Consider the following 22,921-nt stretch of genomic DNA (forward strand, 5'->3'; position numbering starts at 1 on the left):
TTCCGTTAAGGTGCGAACCGAGCGTCTGGTGAATGAATTCGCTATAACGACACGGATTAAAATAACGATCGTAATCAGCATTTAGTGCATGGGGCTGAAAATCAGGAAGGAACATTCCCGAGTTTATCAGAGAGAAATGAACAGTTGTAATGACGTCCCGCCCTCCCAACTTGCGCCGCAGGCCGAAATTTAATTCGCAAGCAGTCAATTTGAGTTTAAACTTTTAGTCGCGCTAAAATACGGTTAGGCTTCAAAACCTTGCAAGACTGTAGCTAATTGGTCATAGCATAAACTCGATTAGCGCGATTATTCTGCGCCACAATGGCGCAATTTTTCGATCGGTTTTGCGCTAATTACGGATATTATCCAGCGAGGAACTTTCTCTCAAAAATTACACTTGCAAATTTTAAGAGAGACGGAAGGAAAAAATCGCTATTTCTGCATACAATTAGAAATGTAATGTAGTCTTTGTAATCTAGTTAGGAAAGTGCTCTTATCGCGAAAAACTTCCAAAGGATGTAAGAAAATTAAAACGACGTGCTTCCTTTTGAAGCCCAACTGCATAATACACCTAATGCCGAGTGAAATGTGGAATTTTCGTCAAGTTTAAAGTGGATGATTAGCAAGACGGTAAAAACGCCCCGAGCGGACCACTTAGAGCTCCTCGCCGGCAATTAATTTGCAACTTCTCCAATGAGGCACCACTGATAACAGCAATAACCAAACCCCATTTCCCTAAAACTGTTATCAGGAATAACTTTTCAAAAAAATTGTAACTTATTTATTTATTTTGTTATTTGCCCTTTAATATCGCCATCCTTTGTAAAAATCCCCGCCGCTTAATGCGCTCCAATCCAATTCTGGCGCTCCTTGTTGTTGATGGCCGGCTTAGTTTTGACGAAAATGCGTCCGGAATGAATTCGACAATGAAATTTCGGTGCTTGCAGCTTCGGAAGCCGTCTCGCAATCGACACTAAAGCTTCGAGTGGCTCATCCATCGTGTCGCCTATACTTTCCCTGCATGTGCACCCCCGGAATCGGTTCCTTGCCCCCCAATCAATCCCGGCTTTTGGCCCGGAAATGAGAAAGTTGTGCGCACGTGGAGGCGCTAATTTAATGCGGAGTCGTCGTCGGAAAAGAGCATTCGCAGGTTATGAAGTAGGTTGAGTCTCGAGAGCTGTTCAAATATTAACAGGCGCTCTTCTGAAAGCCACAAGTAGGAAGATACAGCATGTATTATTAGGGGATCGCCTTCACGTGCATTTTCATTGAAATCTTTCATGTTTAATTTAGGTCGTTCCGTGGTGGTGCTCCAACAATGGTTGTTTTATTTCCGCCGGAACGACGTCTGCTATTAAAATTATATCCGGCGTGAAAGGCGGAATGGAAATTACTTTGAAGTGTGTACAAGCTCGAATTAGTATCATTAGCCGACATTTACTTACTTCGAACGACTCTTTGACCACATGCACGAGCGAGGATGTTCATTCCGCAGTCGTTAAAAGAACAACGGAAACGAATTACCACCGTTTCTACTGCGCGTTGTAGCACTTTTAATTGGGTACTAACTAAGCGTTCAATAATCCGTGCATTTATTATTTTGACTGAGCGGCTATTAATTTTGCTGTGTGCCTTTTTGGTTCACTTGGTTCGATTCGTTCCGACACCTTTCTCATGCAAATCCGACACTTAGCTCGACGACGAATCGATAATCTAAATCAACACTCGGATGCGATTTATTAATTCAGAAACTTTGCGTCTGGCCTGATAACACCCGGGACGAGCTACGAGGAGACAATGGTGAATTATAGAAGGAAATGCGCTCCGCGCTCAGACTCGAATAAAATAATAACTGCAAACATGAAAGATGAGTCGCACTCCAGAAATCGCATTCGATTCACTACACTCGACTCGGAAAGAAACCGAATCAAATATCATGACTCGCACTTGGAAACTGCCGGTTTGATTCGTCGTATACAGATGTATACAGTTATCTGTTTTGCTGCGATATTTCTCCGAGGAGAGCAAAAGACGGAGTTTGCTTCAAATTGCCCGTCCTAGCATGAAAACGAAAAAGGCTGCAGATATACGACAGAGCGGCTCGCCGTTTGAACTTAATTTCGGAAAAATACTGTTCAAAATATTTGTTTCACCATAACAAACAGGTTTCGCATAACTAGTGTGTAAACCGATTATTTTGAATAAAATTTTTAGCGGTCACTTAATTACTTTCTGCATAAAAGTGTGAGTGTGAATTTGTCAGTAAGATTCAATTATAAAAACACTGGTTCTTCATTTGTACTACACAGAAAGGACCAAAGGACTCTTTTTCGAAGTCAAACAATTTATAATTGCTTGCTACTTTTGTAGCAAACTCACAGGATTTGTGTCAAAGTGTTTTTTGTGAAAATATAGCTACGTATTTTCATCTTGTTCCTTTTAATAAATGTACTATAAACAGCGTTACAGGCAACATGTATTTTATGTAAACTTTAATGTTACTTTACTTTTTAATATTAATTTAATAAATATTAACCCTTCGAAAAAATAAATACGAAATGTTAGATTTTTGGAGTTTTGAAGTAGGTGTTATATCCACTTTTGTATACCATGCAATTATTTGAATTTATAATTAGAGAAGCAGTTTTTTTCTTTGTGATTTTTAAACTAATTCAAATTGAGAGAAAAATATTTTATTATTTGATATTAATTTTATTATTTGACATTTCAACATAATTAATTGTGATATTCAGCGTTTTCATACAAAAAAAAACTACTAATGCTGACTTTAATTATAAATTCAAGTGGGTAGTAATAAAGCGATCAGTAATAATCAGTATCAAATAATAATTAATCGGTATTTAATTAATTTTAGCACAGTAAAATACTAGAAGTCATCGGTATAATATATTTTTTTGCACAATAAAAAATTTAAATGGCAAGTAAAGCACGCACAGAATTTTATTAAAATCTATTCATTGTAAAGTGCCCAGTAAAAAAATCATATATGCACAGTATTTAATTTTGCGTTAGCACAGTTTAAACAATAAACATTCAGTATTGAGTACAGTTCCTAGCATGCAGGAGAGGAAAGGAAACATACACCTCGAGCGATTAAACTCGAAAACATAGAACTCAAAACATGAGGTTCTAGACTCTCCAGTTTTGAAATGCCATGTATTTATTGTGTTTTTATTATTTTTACTGAACAAAAATAATTGTTGAAATAACATACTGTGCATTTAATTTGTACACAATTCAAATGATCACATGGTATTTTAAGTTTTAAAGTTTTTTTATACGACTATTGTTTAGGACAACAAAAATTACAACTTCATTGTAATTCGCATTGTAATCAGCCGATTACGTTGGAACTATAAGATCTAGGACAAAAAAAACTACTTGATCATGATCAGAACTTCATCGTAATCGACAACTTTTCAAACGCCGATTACGTCGGAACTAGAAGAACAAGGGAAAAAAAATAACTTCATCGTGATCAGGACTTCACCGTAACCGGCACCTTTTCAAACGCCGATTTGGTCGGAACCAGAAGAACTAGGACAAAAAAAACAACTTCATCGTGACGAGAACTTCATCGTAATCGGCACCTTTTCAAACGCCGATTACGTCGGAACTAGAAACACTATGACAAAAATCCAACACCATCGTAAGCAAAACTTCGTCATAATCGGCACCTTTTCAAACGCCGATTACATCGGAACTATAAAATCTAGGACAAAAAAACTACTTGATCGTGATCAGAACTTCATCGTAATCGACATTTTTTCAAACACCGATTACGTCGGAACTAGAAGAACTAGGACAAAAAAACAACTTCATCGTGATGAGAACTTCATCGTAATCGGCACCTTTTCAAACGCCGATTGCGTCGGAACTAAAAAAACTAGGACAAAAAACCAACACCATCGTAATTAAAACTTCATCGTAATCGGCACCGTTTCAAACGCCGATTACGTCGGAACTATAAGATCTAGGACAAAAAAACTACTTGATCGTGATCAGAACTTCATCGTAATCGACAACTTTTCAAACGCCGATTACGTCGGAACTAGAAGAACTAAGGAAAAAAAACAACTTCATCGTGATCAGGACTTCACCGTAACCGGCACCTTTTCAAACGCCGATTACGTCGGAACTATAAGATCTAGGACAAAAAAACTACTTGATCGTAATCAGAACTTCATCGTAATCGGCATCTTTTCAAACACCGATTATGTCAGAACTAGAAGAACTAAGACAAAAAAACAACTTCATCGTAATCAAAACTTCATCATAATCGGCACTTTTTCAAGCGCCGATTACGTCGGAACTATAAGATCTAGGACAAAAAAACTACTTGATCGTAATCAGAACTTCATCGTAATCGGCATCTTTTCAAACACCGATTACGTCAGAACTAGAAGAACTAGGACAAAAAAACAACTTCATTGTGAAAAGAACTTCATCGTAATCGGCATCTTTTCAAACGCCGATTACCTCAGAACTAGAAGAACTAGGACAAAAAAACAACTTCATCGTGAAGAGAACTTTATCGTAATCGGCACCTTTTCAAACGCCGATTACGTCGGAACTATAAGATCTAGGACAAAAAAACTACTTGATCGTAATCAGAACTTCATCGTAATCGGCACCTTTTCAAACGCCGATTACGTCGGAACTAGAAACACTATGACAAATCCAACACCATCGTAAGCAAAACTTCATCATAATCGGCACCTTTTTAAACGCCGATTACGTCGGAACTATAAGATATAGGACAAAAAAACTACTTGATCGTGATCAGAACTTCATCGTAATCGACATTTTTTCAAACACCGATTACGTCGGAACTAGAAGAACTAGGACAAAAAAACAACTTTATCGTGATAAGAACTTCATCGTAATCGGCACCTTTTCAAACGCCGATTACGTCGGAACTAAAAAAACTAGGACAAAAAACCAACATCATCGCAATTAAAACTTCATCATAATCGGCACCTTTTCAAACGCCGATTTCGTCGAAACTATAAGATCTAGGACAAAAAAACTACTTGATCGTGATCAGAACTTCATCGTAATCGACAACTTTTCAAACGCCGATTACGTCGGAACTAGAAGAAATAGGGCAAAAAAACAACTTCATCGTGATCAGGACTTCACCGTAATCGGCACTTTTTTAAACGCCGATTATCGGAACTAGAAAAACTAGGGCAAAAAAACAACTTCATCGTGATCAGAACTTCACCGTAATCGGCACTTTTTTAAACGCCGATTATCGGAACTAGAAAAACTAGGGCAAAAAAACAACTTCATCGTGATCAGAACTTCACCGTAATCGGCACCTTTTAAAACGCTGATTACGCCGGAACTAGAAGAACTAAGACAAAAAAAAACAAAAAACATTCGTGATCAGAAGTTCACCAAATTTACAACACGTTTAAAAACGGAGGACGAGATATTTTAACTACGTTTATGCAAAATGTTTGCCTAAAACAGTTGTCATCCTATCGACAGATATTAATTTTGCCTGTTTTTCTCGTTAACTGTTAGTTGCTGAACACTGAAACAAAATTTTTTCTTAGCATTTTTTTTATAATTTAAAAAACTGTGGCCAATCAGGTCAAAATTGTTCCTCATTTTATTTTTGGAAAAATAAACATTAGTTTTTTATTTTTTTTTCACTTCAATTACATCGGTTTAGAAATTTTTACTTTTTGGTTTCTTATCGCAAAAATTTATACTGTATTATACTGTTAGAGCGTAGATTGTAAATCTGACGTCTAAATTTGGTTATCAGCTCGAGTTTTCATTTTAGAGCATGTGAAACTGTGGAAAAATGCGGAAAAAAGTATGTTGTCAGATTTAAAATCAGTATCCAACAACAGCAAAAAAATCAGAGGGAACAAAATAAGTAAATGACTAAAATCTGTGTATAACTATTTCTAGATAAATCTTATCAAGAGTTACCTGTAGGTATCTCAAAAATTAAAGCTGATAGAAAAAATCTCTTGGAAATTTTGAAATCAACATTCAACAAACATTCAATAACAATAACAGAAAAAAATCTGAGGTAACAGATAATTAATTGACTACAAATATTGTGTGCGTTTTTTAAATAAATTCCAACTAGAGTTGATGGAAAAATTCTGTTGGCAGTTTTAAAATCAGCGTCCAACAGTTACACAAGAAAAGCAAAATAATCAGAGGCAACAGATATACCGTACACTAGTGTTATCTAAAAGTTTGTGAACACATTTACTACATCTGGAAATATTGAAAGAAGGCGCCAATTGAGAAAATCTCAAAATGCAAAATGAATTCAGTTTTAGTTTTTGTTTGAGTTGGCAAGCAAGTCTCTCGTGCAATTTTAAGCAAGTAGTCGGGCCATTATTCGGTCGGCCTTAAATCAATAAGAGTGCATTTCAATTTGACCTCAGCCTCAGCGTCGCCGGTGTCCATCGGGAAGTAAAAATGAGTAAATTGTAGTAAAGTAAACAATTGAGTCGGAATTATTTATTCCGGGCTTGCCGGTTGGAAGCTCCCATTCCGCACTAATTCCCCAATAATGTCTTCATTATCTCGGTTGGTCGGCGCACTTATCCAGATTTGTAACGTTATAAATCGTGGTCGGACATTGTATTATTGATTGGGCTCTTAGGTCGAGCGCTGCGATCTCTGGTAATTAATGGAGTTCATTTTTAACTGAGCGCAATTATGATTTTTGCCCGAGGCTTCTCCTCCACGCATCCGAAATCGAATTACGGCTAAACGAAAAGAATCCTCGCTTCCGTCGCCGGCTGACACAACCTTTCTCCGACTTATCGAGCGTTTCTGTGTTTACTCACCAAATGCTCGGCTAAATGCTAGGCAAATACATCTGCGAAGGATAATTCAATTGAACAGACCTACTGACAGCTTAACTGTCTGTTTGTCTCTCACTGTTTGATATGTTCCGACCGAATGACAACTTTCAATTCGTCACCTGGCTGGAGGTATATTTGATTTGCCTATCGCGAAATTGACTGGGTAATGGGAGATTACACTAACGTATCGATCGGAGGACATTTATCATCGGGATATTAGAAACGACAACGCAATTTATTGGCGGCGAGGATTCTTCCCCAATTAACGTCCGAGTGCCAGACGGCGCAGGAATTAGGATGCTTTCTTCCCGGTTATTAGTAAACTCATCACACACAATACCAATAAACTTGATGGACGGAAAAACGGGCGAGGAACACATTACAACAGAGCAATTCCGCCAAAAAGTTGCGGTAGGGCCCGAGCACGATTGCTGCAATTGGACACGTTCGAGGATTACCAAGTGGCGGAGTCTTAACGAGGAACTGACCAAAGAGCCGATTGCGGAAATGCCATTTGCATCATTTATAAAATTCAGCCAACACTCGGTTCCCCTAATTAAGTTTGCGATTTTTTCGCCAAATTAAATACCCCGATCTGTTTTTCATTCAAGTAACGTTTTTTACAACCGACTTCACCTAAAACCTGGTGCTTAGTGACCGATATTTGTGCTCGTACCTCTGGGCGATAATTAAAACGAGCAAACTTCCAACGGGAGCTGAATAATGCGAAAAGAAAAATAAATCTTTTCCAACTATGTAAAATAACCTCGTCTAAAGCTAAATTATGATATAGAATCAGGCCTGGAACGGCGAAATTTACTTTGTTTCTGTTTGATTCTCCCGACTTTAATAAAAACCGTTGCAAACATGCACCGTTATTGTAATTAAAATATGTACAGCAGCAAGTGGAGTAAAAATTTGCATTTTCTGCTGGTGATTAAGCGTCTGAGACTTGGTTTTTCATCGCTGGCTCCATTATGTTTCGATTAATCATCTTTGGCTGTTGGCAAATTAAAGCCGGGATGTAAACACGGCTGTCAATCAGTGAAAAATTGCAAACACGTGTCTGTTGGTGAGATTTAAGGAGACGTTATTGGAGGGAATAGAAACAAATCATCCGCTCGAGTGTGCATCGCGCAATATTAATATACTCCAGACGAGGAGTTCCTTGAAGTAAAATGGAGTCGTTTCGAGATAGGAGCTCCTTTGCGACATTATATTTGAGAAGCCCTCGAGATTCGCAGCTTCAATTCGAATGTTACAACGGATCTGCTTGTTTAGATTTGTCTCGAGAAGAAGCATTTACTTCTAATTACTTCTAATCTCATTTTTGGTTCAACTCTCCGAATATGCTCACAACAGACGAGGATTTAAACCGACACTTCCGCACGATTTAATTGCCGGAAATGCCGAGAATATCTCGCAGTCTAATGCTCCAACTATCGATCATGTGAGAGGAAAATAAACAATGCCCCGACGATAAATTCTTCCCTCAAATACAGACGTCGATATTTCGGCCAAATGGTAAACAGATGTATATTTTTTGCCAAGTCCATATATCTACCTCGTATAAAATTCCGATGGAGATCGTATATTTGAATTTGCATCTCACTTTTATAAAACTTTATTCCTCAAACGGCGATCTCTACCACGAGAAACGTTCAGTGAATTTATGTCCGTTCGAGCACTGCTCGTATACAATTTCTTGTTTGTTTTATTCGACACGTAAATCATCAATGGCTGGACGCGAAAATGGCAGGCAACCAACGGAACAACCGTCGGGGGAGGGCGCAATGCCCATCACCATCTCAAGAGGATAAACAATTTTTTTGAAAGTTTACTCATACATAAGTAACAACTCGCAATATATTCCAAGCCCCCAATTTTTCGAAACACACATGTTATCACTCCCGGCTCAGAAAAAACAAAACTGCGTTTTTATTTTTGAGTTATACCGCGTGTATCAGAGAAATACGTCTATCTATTTTTCCACGTAATAAAACTCCTCAGGTACAACTTCTTACACTTATAATATTTTGCAAAAATATTATTTTATATTTTTTCTGTTTCTGTTTTCCTTCTTATATTTGTGCAAGTAAACTGTTTGCTGTTTAATACGTAATAATTATAGTTTTCATTTTTTTATATTTATTTAAGGTTGAACTATACTCAGAACATCCAAAGAGGAGCTGTACAAGCAAGCGCGTGAACGCAAAATTTGAAATTATATTTTTAAGAAAAGTAATAAACAAAATGTTCTTCACAATTGTATGTTGTTCCTAAATTCAGTCACCACTACCTCACAGGTCAGTTTGTATCTCATTTTAAATAATCGTAACCGAATTTAAACGCGTTAAAAAGTCGATTTAATTTGTTGTTCTATTAAAAAAATTGTAAGTTCAAATTGCTTGAAAAAAATATGGTGACTTTCTGTTGACCTTAGCAACAATATACATAAATTTGAAAAAATTGTTAGTGTCATTTAAAAATAAAATGAAAAAACCTTAGTTTTTATCATTTAATTTTTTTATTAGAAAATGGTACTATGGCTTTTGATATTTTTTTGTATGGGTCTTGTATATGACTTACTTGTAATACTATATTTTTTTCGTGCCATTTGAATTGTAGATTTTTCCATAAAAGCATTAAGATTATTACGCTGTTTACCCCGTTATAACTTGGTTACAAATATTTAATTTGAGATAAGACCTGATCTGTTAGGTAATAAGTGAACATAGAAACAAAATCCAATTGTAAAAAAACGATTTTGTTTATTATTTTTCTTAAAAATTGAGTTTCAAATTAGTGCATTCGCACGGCCGCCTGGACGGTGAGCAGTATAGTTCAACCTTAAAGCAACTATTTTCATTATTCGTATTTAAATGATATTAATGAAATGAATGATTATCTTTTCACATAAAAAAATACTTAATTATTATTTACAAAATACATTACAATAAAGTTTATAAATTTTCTTTTCATGAAATTTATGACATAATCATTAATCTTCAATCGAATGCGACAGCTTTTGATGACATAAACGCTAAAATGCTAAAGCTTTGCAGTTCTTTTATCGATAAATACATAACTCACATAATAAACACTTGTTTAGAATCTGGACATTTTCCAAAACCTTGGAAAACCACTCTGGTAAATCCAAGTTATCAACGTGAATCACAAAATTGTAGTGACCTTAGGTCTATTAGTATTTTTTCCTATTGTATTTAATGCATCAGCCACATAAGCCATTAGCAATTAACAATAACAATTAACTAACAATATCCAAGTAGGTTTATATAATTTGTGTATAGTCAAATTTTCTGAAAAATTCCGGATTCCACCAAAAATTCCCGGAGCGTCTCCTATTCGCAACCTAGAAGGTCCCGGCAGCTTGAAATAACTAGAAAAAGTTTTTTTTAAACAAATTTATACTTCTGTAGATTTTCATAATTTTTTTTTCTTCGCAGTCAGAGTTTAGAAAAGGTTTCAGTTCAATGCTTCACTAACCAATGTTTTACGTAACATAATCAGAAACGTTAATAGTGGTTTAAGTACTGCGTTGCCTACTGACTTTTCGAAAGCTTTTGATAAAATAATTTGTTCAATGTGCTAAATTTAAGTTTCTGGGTTTTGAGGAAAACTGCTTTCTTTTGTCTTTATTTAAATTTTTTTTTATTTAAATAAGTGTTCATTCATGGATTTGCTGATGACACGTAACAACCCTACTATAATATAGAGTACTCTTTTAGGCACGATGCAGACGTTTATCTAAACACAAGATATTCAAGGTATTCAAAATTTAAAAATTTGAAATCAAACGTTAAAAAGTGCTCGCTTACAATTTTCAAACGATATTGACCTCAAAACACATTTTAAAATTTCTAAACTAAAAATTGTCAAAAGTATAAAATTACTAGTATTGTCTTTGATCAAGAATTACGTTTCAAAAATCATGTCTCTTTTTGAGTTAAAAATAGTTATGTGCGTTTGCGTCTACTATACCAAAATAGAAGTAGTAGTGGAATTTATTTTAAATTAAGAAAGAAACTCTGTGATATCCGTGTATTACTTATTATAAATTATTGTTCCACACTTTTTTACTCTTATCTTGTCTCTAATTACAAAAATTGCTTACAAAAAATTCAAAATAATTATTGTTGTTGATTTATTTTTAAAAATATAATCACATTTTTGTTAAAATTAAAGAATTAAATTGTTTGAAACTAGATTCTCATTTTAAATGGCAGTTATAGTTCAATCTGTGCTTCTAGTTTTCTAAGAATACTACTTTTTCTTTGCACATTACTTAAAAAAAATTGGATAATTTTCTGTTTATTCTTGGTATAATTTTTTCTTTGCATTTATTTTAGTTTTAGTTTCTTTTGGGTTTATAATTCATAATTTATGTTCTGTTTCGAGAAAGGTTAAGCTAAATAGCATTAGATAGACTTTGCCTCCTCACATTTTTTTAATAAAAGCTGTATTATTATTATTATTATTATTATTATTATTATTATTATTATTATTATTATTATTATTATTATTATTATTATTATTATTGTTTTAAATTACTGCCAACGTCGCATTTTCTTTCAAAGTTAGTTCTTATAAATTATTCATGCACTTTTATAATATAATAATAATAATGATATAATATAGAAAATCACATTTTTTCTTTGCATTTATTTTAGTTTTAGTTTCTTTTGGGTTTATAATTCATAGTTTATGTTCTGTTTCGAGAAAGGTTAAGCTAAATGGCATTAGATAGACTTTGCCTCCTCACATTTTTTTAATAAAAGCTGTATTATTATTATTATTATTATTATTATTATTATTATTATTATTATTATTATTATTATTATTATTGTTATTATTATTATTGCTTTAAATTACTGCCAACGTCGAATTTTCTTTCAAAGTTAGTTGTTATAAATTATTCATGCATTTTTATAATATAATAATAATAATAATGGTATAATATAATATAGAAAATTACATTTCGGATAATGTTTTTTGGCATTTCTTAAAAAATTTTCTTGTTTGTCAGCTGAAGTTTGTCTAAAATGAATTATTTCTTTCTTAGAAAGAGCTTAAGTTATTCTTTTGAGCTAGAATATTTTTTTTTGTTTATTCTATAATAATTTTTTTGTTTCTAAGCGAATAATTATCTGTAAATTGATGTTTCCGGCCAAAATAAGATGTTTTCAGCTATTTTTTGCAAAGTTATCAAGTTTTTAAGCAAGCAATTGTCCAAAGTAAATCGTTTTGATCAAAATTAATACGGAAACCCTTGATTGTGAACTGAAATAAGGCTTTCTCCGTTTGTTTGTTCGATAAGAGTTCTTTAGTTTATAAGCAAAGAATCGTCTGTGTATCGATGTTTCCAGGCAAAAAAAACAAATTCAGCCACTTCTTAAAATGTCATATGTTTTTTGAGCAAGAAAATGTCCAAAATTAACAATTAACAGTTATGTTTATTGTTCAAATTAATAGTTTATGTCAATTTGCATTCAATTATTCGGTAAAATGCGACTTTGGCATTTTCATTGTTTTGAGACAGAAAGTAAATATTTGTTGAGTCTGTTAGCTTTTAGAAGTAACACACGTGTTTCCCATCCACCTTGAATGCCTACACGATGGATGTTTCAGGACTTGGGAAATTTAGTTATTAGTAAAAATTTTGGGGTCATTTACTTGCGACTACATACAAACTTCTACCTTATTTTTTTACAAATAATTTATTTGGAAAAAAAATTGTTTTAAAACCTTAACCGTATTTATTAAAGCATAAGCTTTGTTGAAATTTCGCCGACATTTTTCGGTCGTTTAGCCCCCGGAAACCCGTCCGGAGTCGTCTTGAGTCCATCCCCGGCATTTGCGGACGTCGCCCCCGGATTTAGAAGACACTTGTGTGTATCTTTGACATTTCGCTCGTCGTGTGGGTACCTACATGATCGATTTTCTATGCTAAGCAGCCGAGTTTAGTAGTTTGTAAGCAAGAGAGCGCGTTCCGGGGCCGAACATCGAACACCAAACCCCTCCAACATATGTCTTGTGTCGAGCCAATCGGAACACAATCGACTGTATAAATCTCATTTCAGTTTACTTATTTCAGTTTTAAATTTCTTCCCTCGTCCTCGCTGATCCAAACATTCCATGTTTACTTGATTTGGGCTATTTGTTTTACTCGTTCCCGGTACGAGCCCGGAATTTGTCTCATCGGTGCACTATTTATTCTCTCTGATTGTGACCGATCGAAGCGGCCGCAATTACTCGAGGTGTACACACCCTCTTAGGGGGACAATTGGACCGAGCAGTGAAAAAACGGATTAGTTTAAGCCGCTTTAGATATTCTGTAATCGCTATATTGAATTAAACATATTTCCAGATAAATGCCAGAGATTATTTAAAACACAAATAGTTCCGTATTTTAATGGACGGCTTGCACAATATTCAATTTCATGAAGTTTGATTGAAATATTGTTTACAGAATGCAGATCTGTGCAAATATTGTTTTTGTTTCACAGCGCGATGAAAAACTCTATTTATACTGTTCCACCCAATTTAAAATTTTTCACAATTACCATCGATTTGTAACATTAAATGCGTCACCCACTAACACGCAGATTTATTGTTCGCACAAAATAATGAAATAAGAAACATTTCATTAAAACGGTTTAATTAAACGTCCGTCTTTAATAACGAAACATGAAGAAAATTGAATTTTTTCAATTTTGCCAATAAGATTGAAACTTACTTTTTTCTCGATTGGTTTACATTCCATTATCAGTTTTGCTACAAATTGAATTTATTCGTTTTGGTGCAGCTTTTGTGGTAAACTGGTCCCGATAAATTGAAACGAGTACAGGTGCAGACGCGGGTGTGTTGTGCTAACGAGATCAAATTAGGTCGGAGGTAATTGCTTCAGACATGGTTAGCATTTCAAGAGGTGTAAACATCTTTTCGATAGCGAAACCGATGAAACAACAGTGGACGTTTACGGAGGGGAAAATTCATGATAATTCAAGCTGAAATGACCTATTTGCGAATTAATAAAACGGAAATTTTGCGCTGCGTTTAATTAGATTCTATTATTGCTGAGCTGAAATTAATTCCACCTCTACAGCGAATTCAACGGAAAAATTATTTGAATAATCTTTATGCAATTTTGCAGTCTTGGTTTCAAACGTTCAAAATAGATGAAGCAACGAACTGAGTTTTTGAGCAATTAGTGTGCTCACAATAGCATTAGAAAGACTACCTCCTCACATGTTTTCTTTAATAAAACCTGTTTTATTATTATTATTATTATTATTGCTTTAAATTACTGTCTACGTCGCATTATCTTTCAAAGCTAGTAGTTATAAATTATTCATGCACTTTTATAATAATAAAAATAATAATAATAATGATATAATATAGATAAAAACATTTCGGATAATGTTTGTAATTTTTGGGTTTTTCTCAAAACATTTTTTCGTTTCTAAGCAGAAGTTTGTCTAAAATGAATTATTTCTTTCGAAGAAAGAGCTTAAGTTATTCTTTTAAGCTAGAATAAAGCATTTTTTGTTTATTCTATGATAATTTTTTTGTTTCTAAGCAAATAGTTATCTGTAAATTGATGTTTCCGGCTAAAGTAAGACCTATTTGCGAATTAATAAAAGGAAAATTATGTGCTGCGTTTAATTAGATTCTATTATTGCTGAGCTGAAGTTAATTCCACCTCTACAGCGAATTCAACGGAAAAAAATATTTGAATAATCTTTATGCAATTTTGCAGTCTTGGTTTCAAACGTACAAAAAACATAAAGCAACGAACTGAGTTTTTGAGCAATTAGTGTGCTCACAATAGCATTAGAAAGAAAGACTTTACCTCCTCACATGTTTTGTTTAATAAAGGCTGTTTTATTATTATTATTATTTTTATTATTATTATTGTTGCTTTAAATTTCTGTCTACGTCGCACTTTCTTTTAGAGTTAGTAGTTATAAATTATTGATGCACTTTTTTATAATAATAATAATAATAATAATAATGATATAATATAGGTAAACACATTTCGGATAATGTTTGTAATTTTTGGGCTTTTCTCAAAAAAATTTCTCGTTTCTAGGCAGAAGTTTGTCTAAAATGAATTATTTCTTTCCAAGAAAGAGCTTAAGTTTTTCTTTTAAGCTAGAATAAAGCATTGTTTGTTTATTCTATGATAATTTTTTTGTTTCTAAGCAAATAGTTATCTGTAAATTGATGTTTCCGGCCAAAGTAAGACCTATTTGCGGATTAATAAAACGGAAATTTTGTGCTGCGTTTAACTAGATTATTATTACTGAGCTGAAATTAATTCCACCTCTACAGCGAATTCAACGGAAAAAATATTTGAATAATCTTTATGCAATTTTGCAGTCTTGGTTTCAAACATACAAAATAGATGAAGCAACGGACTGAGTTTTTGAGCAATTAGTGTGCTCACATTCCGTCCGAATGTTTTTATGAGGCTGCATCATTCCAGAAATGAGTAGTTAAGTGAGTTTACGCTAGAAAATATGTAACAATGGTTGTTATAAGACCATTTGTCATTTTATGGTTTTCTTACGGCCGCAAATAAACGATCCAGCATGAAGCGAGCTAAATAAAAACAAAATATTTCATGTAGTTTGTAACATTGTGTTCCCTTTTGATCCATTTCGAGTTAATCCGATTTTTCATCAACTAAATGCGAAATTTCAATTTCACCAACGAAATAAAAGTTTCATTAATGTAACAAATTAGGTAGTTGGAATGTCGACGTGTCAATTTTTTATTTCCGTCGCATGTAAAAATGTAAATTTGCATTACAAACATGCAAAAATTCGATTGTGAGACACGACATGCAAAAATTGCGGCAATTAATTCCTCTCGTCGTTTTGGAAAATTTCGATGTTATGGCAGAGGGCGATCAATTATTCGCTCGCGGCGTGATTTAGGAGCGGAGATAAGGCCTAATCCGGGTCCTACACTGACCGAATTCTTCCAGCCTTATATTTTGCCGTATCGATTGAGTCGTAATGCACGCTGGAAAGCGGCCAAGTTAAATTCGAAACTCATTTAACTATGTACATATAACGAACGCTTCAGGAATATGTTATACCGGACTTTTCTGAAATTCCTCTTTAATTTGTTCCACCGGCATTATTGGATTTGGTTCAGGTCGGTAGCAGCTGCCAATACGTGTTCAAAAATAAAAACTGTTCAATTATTCGCGCCAACTCGCAATTAAAACCGAGTAATTCGAGCCTGAATTTTTTTACATTGTTAAGAAGGGCTCTGGCGCAATTACACGAGAAATAATTATGGCAGTAAGACACTGAGGGTTGTAGAAAATTGTCTCGTATATTAAAAGTTTTATTAACGATCTGCGCTCGGAGCCAAAGCAATCAAGAATTTATAGAGAGATTAACTGGCAACAAAATGAAAAATTCGGACTTACCTTGTGCAGGGGCATAAATGTTCAAATAAAGGCAGTCTTCGCTCTGGTTTTTCAAGTAAGGGAGAAGCCGTTTCAAATACTCCAGCCGCCCCTTGGGCATCTTCTCCAAAGCTGCGGTTTCGTTGCTGATATCCGGGAGCTTCTGTGGGCACACTGGACCCATCTTGTCCGAAATGCGGACTCCGTCCCAGGGGCTGGGCGTCCGTGTGGGGCTAAATCTGTTGGACTGGACTGGCGGCGTGGCATATGGGACGCCCAGGAAGACCTCGATGGGTTTGAGGTAGCGGTGCATGGGCACCACCAGGCCCTGCAGCCGCCCATACCGCGTCTGCACGATCCTCGGGCTTATCTTGGCGTTCTTCATAAACGAGTTGCATTGGCTCGAAAGTATCAAAGTGGAGAAAATTAAAATCCAGACGATTCCCCTGCTCTTAATGCCCATCTTCGTTAAGTTGGGAACATCCCGTCAGGAAAAAATCGCCGATATTAATTTGAATTTAAATCTGGGTTTACGACAGAAAACTTCGTCCAACTTTTAATGAAAAATCTACACTTTCCGCCGCCGAAAAATAACCAACACGAAAAAACACTAAGCGGGCCGGATTAATTGTTTCTTGAAAATCCGGACTGGCTCGCCATCTGAAACGAAACAATGATTAACTTGCGATTTCTCTCTAAACTAGAGATTGATGTGTTTATGTCTCGAAACAAAATATTCGATTTTCTTGCAGCGATCAATCACAATTTTCCATTAAAATTTTTCGTGGCCCGAAACATTTGTCAATTAAAACGCCTCATGAATTAAATTCGGGATCAAAACGTCCAGTGACAACCTGTGGAATAAAAGTCAACATTTATCAAAGAATAGCCTCGCTATTTTATGATTGCAGGGAGGAATTATTAGCCGTGTTTACGGGGCAATAATTGTCGTATTGCCTGGCAAAAAACGTTGAAGAAAAGCAAACAGAAACCGGTCTGGCCGATACGAAATTAAAATGGAAAAAGTATCGGAGTCTCTTTGACAAATTGCTAAATGAGTTTTGATAAAAAAGCTAGCTTCAGACGCGGAGAAGCAATTTATATTTCGTATTTGCTCGTTTTTTAGTTAGAAAACTAATTGCAAACACAATTTCGTGTTACATATGATATTGCAGTCACATTTATTGTAAGTGTGTTTGGACGTGTCCCTTTTATACATTCAATGTGGTGTCTTTTTGCTTTGACGTCTGCTTTCCTCGTTTTCAATTTACCATTTACGTTGAGTAAATTACGTGGGTACGAAAACGGACCTTAGCCTTGAACATCTCTGTGAAGTTTCCTTTTGGTTGATTTTCCGACTTCCAGTCATTGTTTGTCGGTAGTGGAAAGGCTTTATATCTCGTTTTCGCAGGTAATGTAATATGTAAAGTACAGTCGGGGTATAAAATGCTGTTGATTAGCTTCGCTTCGGTTTTATTTCTCGATAATGAAACACAATGTAAAAGCTCACCGCAACACGGGCTGAAAATTTCATTTCGAACTCCTAGAACAATGGAATTTGATTATTGGGAATAGTGTCGGAGAGGACGTGCATTTATCGAATGAATAATTAGCCATTTTTCGGCATTCTAATGGAAATCCGCGCATTTCCATATTTGCATTGTGCGCCTATAATATTTTCCGGCGGAAATTTAAATTCCATCCAAGTGCGCTGTCGTAACACTGGATGAAAAAAGCCGGCGCTTTCTTTTTGTTCGGTTGGCACTTCTGGTTTTACAAATGGTATAATTTTAAAAAGTACACTTGCCACACACAATGCCGCGACGTAAATCAGAAAGTCATTGTTTTAGTCCGGGGACACTCAAAGCCCGGATTTTTACCCAAAATCCAATCGACTCCGGCCTTATTTATTCCTTTCTTTTATTTGTTAAGTAAAGCGCATCCCTCTTCGAATTTATATCCATTATTTACGCCCCCAATCAATATCCGGATACGTATCTCCACTCAAGGCCCGTACACAGACGACCATACATCGGCGCAATTTCGACCATCTGAGTCCGGATTTAAAACGCAAATCCGGCTGTAAACAACTTTAATTATCTACCAGCGCCCCGGGCACAAATCAACCGCCTCTCCTTTACAGCCGGCCGCACTCAAAACGCCAATTCCTGACGATATAAGTGGCTTTTCTAATATCGCCCGTAAAAATGTTACGTTCTGTGCGCCATACAATGTAGCGATAACGCCGGGGCTTTTTACGTATTTTGCATTATTGCGCGATTTATAGCCGAATTAGGCCGGCGCAAGGATTATTTCCCATTCATCGAGACTCACTAAATCATCGTTCGGCCTTGCGCAGATTAACCCTAATCCTAGATTTCGAATTTTCGGCTAACGAAAAAATACACGTGTTTACGGAGCTCACTCTTGTGTTTACAAGGATGTTCACCTTTTAAGTCCGGATGTTCGCTCATAAAAGCAAAATAAACAAGCATTAATTGAAGAAAATTAATTCCACGCGAGATTCGCAGACGATTATTTTTCCACGTTTGTTTATCCGACTCTCTCAATGAAAACACTTTATAAAAACTCTGTTTTCTTCCACTGCTATAGTTTTACAAATCAGCGTTTCCATAAACCAACATAAATTATTCCTTTGCCAATCTGATACAGCAAAAATGGTGGATGCGCCGAGAAACATATTTTAATCTCTTTTTTGTTCGTTCTTACTTTTACAAAACTGTTAATAATATTTTATCTCAATACAAAACTATAATAATTAAAGCTATTAAACATATATTTAGATTAATTTTTCCTAAAACAAAAGAATTAAAATAGCTTTTGCTTTCTTCTCGCATTTTAAAGCGGAGATAAGCACGACTAAAACGGCAAATGCGCCGGACTAGGACAATATTTAAATTTATTAAGTGCACTTTTGTCCTTTTAGCAGAATTTTAATCTCCGCTCCTGGCTTTTGTTGCAAGTGATTGTCCCGCCTGCATAGTTAGAAACTCGGGTCTCGTCAAATCTTTATTTATATCCGATTTACATTTGAAAGCACGAAATGCAGCAAGTCTGAAGAATATTTTATTCCATCGAATCTAGTTTGAGAAGCATTTAATAAAAATACTGCAACTTCTTTCAGCTCTGAATGTAGAATTTAGCTTTTTGTACATTAAAGCTAACGATATTGTCCAGCTAAACAGTTTCGCCTTGGAAATACGGGTCAAATAGTCCACAACTGCACGATTGCAGTTGCACTCGACCGTAACAGATTTCCCCTGATGTTATATTCATAATGGTAGTTTAATCCCGGACTAATAGCAAAATTCGCGTGATTTTTCGAACAATGCGCCCTCTGCTGTCAAGTGCAACCAGGGCCGAAATGAAACGTCACTTGTTGCGGTCCGAAAAACAAAAGAGGTACGTAACAAAAGTAAAGCCTAGTCGGCTAGATGTGCATGTGAGGGTGGCCCTAATCCGGACATATACGACCATTATGAACCCCGTTTTCGGCCACGGGGGATTACTCATATGCGAATGTATATTAAGCGGATTTTTAGATTAGCAATATAATTAAATCTAAGCCCCGAAGTGAGAAACAGTGGTTTCAGCAGTTGTGTTTATTAAAATGCCTTTAGCGCAGCCTTTAATCCCAGTCTGGTGGTGTTTTTTTAATTCGGGGGTCAATCGGCGACTCTTTTCGCAATTTTATCACGTTACATCCTGACCTATTTTCTTGTTTACAATATCCCCCGACCTCGGCGCGCCTCCGGTCTTAAAATATACTTTTGTATAGACCAGAATACTTATGTCCTAGTGTGGAGTTCGAAGTACACTCGACGACTTTCCAGTGTTTCATAAGTTCGTACTTCATGGATGGGTATTGTGTCTTTATCTGACGTAGTAATGCGCCATTGTAGAATCGAGATGAAATACGAACATGTCCTGCTTTGTCCGGAGTTATTTATATCTTGAAACCCTCTCCGGAACTTATCTATTACCACTAATCCAGCAATTATGCAAAATGCTCCTCAACCAAGCCAATAATAAATGAATCAGAAGTCACTCGAGGATTAATGACGAGCATTTTTCCATGGCCGGCGAGAATGACGTGGATTTCATCCGTGGAAGTGACGGCTTCTATTCAAAATGATTTATTACGAACGTCTTTACCTACAGCGCGACGATTATGCAACACTGCCGGCCTAAATAATGGAATAAAGTCGTCATTAAAGGATTCGCCGAAATAATCCACTTAAGAGTGCCGGCTAAGCGTTTTAAAGGATTAGGGTGTGCGTGTGACGCTATTGCATAACAACGCGGTGCGTGCATTGCCATCACAGACCCGAAAAGAGGAGATTTTCCTTTATCCGGCGAAATTTTTTAAGACGGAGATTTGTCGCAGAGCGTGATCTCTTTATTCCGCAAAAAACGCGCCTTATGAATAGGCAACCAGCAATATGAAGTGGAGGGGAGCCAGCGGAGTGGGGATCCGCCGAGTATATATACCACGCATCGCCGCTCGAACATTCAGTCCAAAAATGTAGCGTAAAACAACATAATAAAAAAAAATTATTTTTACAAATCCAGCATTAGTTAATTTGAGAGGAGTCTGAAGTGTCGAACACTTGCGTGATATTTATTTGAATGTGGGTCACTTTGCTCGCAGAAATTAGCGATTTGTGCCAAAAGAGTGGTTTAGAATATGCGAAATCATTCGTATGAGCATCTGTTGCTCGTTATTAAAGCATTTCGAATCGTTTGGGAGCATCTGGGGCCGGTGAAAAAAATTCGGTCGCTATTATGCGGCACGTTCCGAATTTTCAAATTGACACGCTTTGATGGCCATCAAAGCGAAATTATAACAGTAAAAGCGGCCGAAGATACATCCGAGGGAAATTGACAAGAGGAGCGTGAAAAACTCGAGGGAAATATGCGATCCTGCATCGTGCTCTTTTGATTCGGGCCGTGACTTACAACCGGTGAAGGAATTAGTCTCGACTAGAAAAAATTTTTTCGTTTCATTGTGTCCGAGATGTTTGGATTCATAATTGAGTTATGCGACATGAAACGCGGTTACATTACGGTTTCTGTCGCAACCACTCCGATTTAATTAAAGCGGAAACAATGTGAATTTCCGGATTGATTTTCTGCGAAATTAAGCAACTTGTTTAGTTTCTTATTGCGTTATTGTTGTTTGCCCCATTTCTTTATCATTTCTCACTCTATCGGACTCGAAAGTCGGCTTTACAGCGTCCGAGTCTTATCTACATCCCCTTTGCCCGGACGAGTATTTTTCACTAATTCCGCAAATGTCGCAGACAAATGACGAAAAATGTACCTCAGATAAGGCATAATAGCGGCTGATAAAGCCGCTACAAGGAGATAAAATCGATTCGGTTGTGTGTGTCAAAAATGATTCAAGTGTGGTAAATGTCGCGTTTCAGATTTATTAACTCGACTACAACGCTGGTAATGAACTAAAAATGTCCAACAATCGCGGACGTTACGAACTAACGACCTCAATCATTATAATTTCGTTTATTAATATTTGTTTGGAATATCATGCATCGTGACGCTTCATGACAAAAGCACGCTAATTGCAACAGTCGCTTTTTCACCATCGATGTAATTAGCATTACAAACACCGAATGCTGCAGTTTAAAATTTCATCATGGAGGGATAAGTGGGTCTTTGCTTTTATGTCCCCATCAATTTCCAACGGGATAAAATTTGATTTAATTTATTTTTACGATTGGAAAAAGCAATTAAATGCGGGCCAAGTCGTAAATCGTTTCGTAAATTTTTGACCCCCTAAATCGTAAAAGGTTCACATTTTGTGTACAAATGGACTTCACAAAACGTATTGCATAAACTACTTTTTTTTAATTATTTATAAAGCAGTGCGGAACATTTCTAACTAGAATACTTACACTCTAATCAGGCCAATACGCATTACTATGTCTAATTTTGATATTTTAATCTCCGTTAAAGTTAAAGTATACCTACTGGGCACACTGTTCAAGCGGACATGCAAAATTTAAAAAAAAAATGATAAATACAAAAGATTTTTTACAATTGGTTGTTGTTCTTTAAATCATTACTTCACAGACCAGTTCTTCACTTGCTTTAAATTTTTGTAACCTAGTTTTAACGGATTAAACAGCTTAATAATTTTGATGTTTTTATGGAAAAACCTAACGTTCAAATGACATGAGAAAAATACAGGATGTCTCAGCTAAGACTTTCGAGCCTGATATCTCAGATATTTGTCAACGGATTTTTATGAAATTTAATATGCAAATATTTTAGAAGATGCAGATTAAAATTCAATTAGTGCACCAACTCAAGTCTTAAAAACATAATTTTTACATGCCTTTTTAAAATGTTAAGCCTTTTAAGACTTATATTAAAAAATTGATCCTCAGTGAAAAATGTTGTTAGAAAAAACTCGTTCGTGGAAGTCTGTTTCGCAAGAAAAATGGGAAACAAACTGTTAAACGTGGGTACAGATGCAAAAGCGTAGATCTCTGTGAGGCAAATGAGAACTACCTTTGAATTTTGGTCAATCCTATTCGCAGAAACGTAACTGTCACTTTTGGTATTG

At 35.7% G+C, this 22,921-nt stretch overlaps 1 protein-coding gene across 2 annotated transcripts in view; it reads right to left on the bottom strand.

Annotated features, from left to right (window-relative positions):
* The window catches only part of LOC659717 (neuroligin 4), a 147,082-nt gene that overhangs the window by 54,272 nt on the left and 69,889 nt on the right, over positions 1 to 22,921 (bottom strand). For both annotated transcript variants that reach the window (XM_965995.4, XM_015980087.2), the window contains one exon: positions 16,333 to 16,971. In XM_965995.4, the coding sequence (XP_971088.1) occupies positions 16,333 to 16,774 (442 nt within the window). In that variant the 5' untranslated portion in view covers positions 16,775 to 16,971. The remainder of the gene's footprint in view (positions 1 to 16,332; positions 16,972 to 22,921) is intronic.

This window comes from Tribolium castaneum, chromosome 5 (assembly GCF_031307605.1).
Source record: "Tribolium castaneum strain GA2 chromosome 5, icTriCast1.1, whole genome shotgun sequence".
In the NCBI taxonomy this organism is placed as follows: Eukaryota; Metazoa; Arthropoda; class Insecta; order Coleoptera; family Tenebrionidae; genus Tribolium; species Tribolium castaneum.